Source organism: Arachis ipaensis, chromosome B2, assembly GCF_059453495.1.
Source record: "Arachis ipaensis isolate K30076 ecotype BB chromosome B2, ASM5945349v1, whole genome shotgun sequence".
Classification (NCBI taxonomy): Eukaryota; Viridiplantae; Streptophyta; class Magnoliopsida; order Fabales; family Fabaceae; genus Arachis; species Arachis ipaensis.
This window is the reverse complement of record NC_142437.1, coordinates 3,606,899-3,611,035: the sequence shown is the minus strand read 5'-3', so window position 1 is coordinate 3,611,035 and position 4,137 is coordinate 3,606,899. Positions and strand designations below refer to the sequence as shown.

Below are 4,137 nucleotides of genomic sequence, written 5' to 3'. Positions count from 1 at the left end.
TATTAAGTATAATAAGTACAAAGATACAATATTATTTTAATCTCTAACAATTTAACTAAATTTTGTTAGTAATATTTGAAAATTAAAACATCTTATTTCGTTATATTTTAGTTTTCTACCTTGAGTTAGTATTTTTTTTTCTTTTAAATTTTTCTAGTTTTTTCTAGTACATTCTTCTAAGTAGTGACAACAATCACAAATTCACAATTATGATAGACTTGATGGTGGATTGGTGGTTTAATGATTTAGCAATGAAAGTAACAAAAAAAATAGAAAAAAATAATAACAGGCAAAGTGATTATCTTCATTATTTTATTTTATTTTATTTTTATAAATTTTTTATTGAGAATAATTTAAAAATAATATACAATTAAAGAATGACATTATCCGTTAGAATGCAGCAAAATCACTCTCTTAATAATAGAGAAATTAAAAAATATTTAAAAAGTTTTAATTTTAACAAAAAAATAAAATTAAATAAAATATTTAAAAAATATAATATTTCAAATGTTTAAAACAAAATTAACAATTAATTTTAAAATTACAAACAAAATTATTACTTTATCCTAAATACAATTTCTAAATTACACCATAAGACAATAATTTCAGCTAAATAATAAAGTTACTCAGAAAGAAAATATCCACAAATTCAAGTTTTGAAGGTGAAAAAATATTACTCAAATCATTCTAACTATATAAGAGAAATTTTTGTGACATTAATTTTTAATATTTTTTATTATTATTTAATTATTATAAATATTAAATTATTTTTAATAAATAAATTTTATTAATTTATGTGTATAAATTTTAAAAATATATGAGTACAAACTATATTAATTTATATGTGCAAAATTTTAAAAAATATAAATATAAATTATATAATTTTTATGTGTAAAATTTTTATAAATATAAGTATAAATTATTATTGATAAAATTCTGACTAAAAATAATAATATTACCTACTATATTGTATACGAAGAATTTTAAGTGCATCGAAAATACTGGTGTTCTAATTATTTTAACTGTTGATGTAAATTATAAAATATATATAATATATATTAATTGAAATTAACGATTAAACTAAAACACTACCCTGGTATTCTAAGTATACTTGAAATTTTTTTCTATTGTATATAGCATTACTCATTTATTAATGATTAATCCAAAATTTTATTTACTTATTACAAATAATAATAAAATAATATATATAAAAAAAAAGAAAAAGAAAAACAAAACAAACGCTTCTCCTTTTGGCTTTCCCTCTTTTCTCTCTATATTGAGAGAGTGTGTGTGTGTGTTCTCAAACAAATCTAGAGCAACCCATTTTGTTGCTCTTCCATTTTCCCATTCCTTTCTCCATTCAATGGTTTTTGTTTAGTTTTCTTCTTCAATCTCTCTTTCTCTCTCTCTCAATTCCCTATTTTTTTTTTTCACTAACAAACTCTTTTTTTTTCATTTCCCCTTTTTCCATTCCTTATTTCCTTCTTCTCTCTCTTGGTTTTTTCTGCACAATCCGCAAAACCAGCTGAATCAGCTAACACTGGTTCAAGAGCCTCAGGAAGAAAAGGTAGATTCATCTCTCTCTCGCTATCTCTCTCAAATGAGACTTCATCTTTTGAATTCCCAAAAATGTTAGCTTTTTTTCTTATTTGATTTTCCCCAATTTTTTTTATATTTTTGTAAAAAGCTTTCATTTTGTGTGTGTTTTCTGTGTTCATTGATCTGTATATGTTTTCTGGAGTTTGTTGTTTGATGGTTTTTGTTTCTTCTGATGATTAGTCTCCTCAGGATCGTGTTTGTTTTAATGGGTTGTTTAACTGTTTGATATATTTTTTTTCTCTTGCTACTGTTTTTGTTCTTTGAATCATGGCGAAACTTATTTAGGGTTTGAAACTGAAGGTTATTGTTTGCCTCAAATGCTGTTTCTTATACAGAACTAAGAAAACAAAAAAAGATGTTTTTGTTTTCTTTTTTTCCTTAAAATGTTGGATTTTCAGCACCATTTTCTCTCAAGGAATCAGCTACTTGCAATGCTCTTTCTCTTTGTTAGGCATTTAGAGTTTAGTTTTTTATTTTTTCACCTTTTTTTGTTCAAATGTAATTTTGTTACTTTCTTCTGTTTGATAAAAGTCCCCTATGGTTTATTCTTTCTTAGTTCTATTTTATGATCAAATTTCTAAGCTAAATCAAAGCATGTAGATTTTGTTTGTTCCTTTGGTGTTGGTTATTTCTGTGGTTAGCTGAGAATGATTTTGTATATCATATCAAAATTTGTGGGAAATATCACCTTTTTGCTAAGTTGTTTCATATGGTTTTTGTTTTTCAACCATTTAGTATATGCAACAAGAATTTTGTGGTTGATACTAATATGCTGTGCAACATACTGCTAATGCTTGTTTCTAAACATCAAATAATTTTATATTTTTCGTTTGGCTAGTTGATGAATCTGAGAATTTCAATTGTTGCAACTTTATTGTTGAAAAGAGGAGATTTTTCTATACATGTCTTGTTTTTTTGGTAAAATCTGAAGTTTATGCCTTTATTGTCTTTTATCTGATTCATGAAGTTTTTTGTTCTGTTTTTTGTGCTTCTGATCATGGGGTTTGAATCTGGTATAACTAGAACTACTTTTCATGGATTTGTTTATTATCTTGTGTTATGATGCTTAATTGACTAAGACCTGTTAAATATAATCATTTTTAGGCCTTTACTCGCAATTATGGCGGGAGAAACATCATGGGTCAGTCACTTCTACGATGACTCGCGAAGGGAGATTAAGGACTGGGATTCATTTTCAGAAGTTGGCGAGGAAGGTGACAAAGAAGTAGCAGCTGTTTCTGTGGACAGTATTTTGCCGGACGAATTGGTGGAACGGATCTTAGCCTATCTGCCGGTTGCTAGCATTTTCAGAGCTGGTTCTGTGTGCAAAAGATGGTATGAGATCGTCACTTCCGGAAGGTTTTTATGGAACCTGTCCCATGTGCTACCACAGAAACCTTGGTACTTCATGTTCACTAATTCTGATGAACCAACTGGTTATGCTTATGATCCCATCCTTCGGAAATGGTACAACATTGAACTACCCTGCATCGACAATTCTAACTGGTTCATTGCTTCGTCGCATGGTTTAGTTTGCTTCATGGACAATGGAAGCAGAAGCGAATTGTGCATGTGTAACCCCATTACTAAAAGATGCAGGAAGCTCCAGGAGCCTTCGGGTTTTCCCTTTTCTGATTACAGTGCATTAGCAATGTCTGTCAACCGGGAATCCCACAAATATACCGTAGCAATCGTAAAATCTAGGCAAGTCCCGGATAACTTTTTCATGTGGGATATCTCGATTCATTTATACAATTCAGAGAATGCGACCTGGGCAACGGCTTTAACTGAGATTTTGCTGGGGTGGAGAGGTGGCGATGAGAGTGTGATATGCAATGGCGTGCTTTACTTTTTAGTTTACTCAACTGGGGGTGGCATACCGGACAGTCGTCATGCTCTTATCTCATATAACATCTCCAACCGATCTTCGCAAGGCAGCTTGAGAAGGAACTTCATTCCGGTTCCTTGCTCTCTAACATGCGGCCGTCTGATGAATCTGAAGGAGAAGCTTGTAATGGTGGGAGGGATCGGTAAGCAAGATCGCCCCGACATCATTAAAGGAATTGGAATCTGGGTTCTAAATGATCAGAAGTGGGAAGAGATTGTTCGAATGCCCCACAAATACTTCCAAGGCTTCGGCGAGTTGGATGATGTTTTCGCGAGCAGTGGAACAGACGATATAATCTACATTCAAAGTTATGGATCTCCAGCACTTCTGACATACGACATGAACATCAAACAATGGAAATGGTCACAGAAATGCCCTGTTTTGAAGAGGTTCCCGCTGCAGCTCTTCACTGGTTTTTGCTTTGAGCCTAGGCTTGAAATTTCTCCATAGCTTTCTCTGATTCTCTCCAATACAACAATCACAAGCTGCTGTTGACTCTCTGTGTCTATGATTTTCTGCCATTTTTACTCTTAATATGATTTCTGTGTTCTTAACAATCCATACACAGTGTACTTGCTGATCAAGTTGGTTATTCAGGATATTGGAATATTATTACAGCATCTTAAAAATACAAGAGATTTCTTACACCA

The 4,137-nt window shown here is 30.9% G+C and overlaps 1 protein-coding gene across 1 annotated transcript; it reads left to right on the top strand.

Moving 5' to 3' along the window:
• The first annotated feature begins 1,252 nt into the window (after positions 1–1,252).
• On the top strand, positions 1,253–4,137 carry LOC107622944 (F-box/kelch-repeat protein At3g61590). Its single transcript, XM_016325028.3, has 2 exons — positions 1,253–1,567; positions 2,704–4,137. The coding sequence occupies exon 2, from the start codon at positions 2,720–2,722 to the stop codon at positions 3,935–3,937; it is 1,218 nt and encodes a 405-aa protein (XP_016180514.1). The 5' UTR covers positions 1,253–1,567; positions 2,704–2,719; the 3' UTR covers positions 3,938–4,137.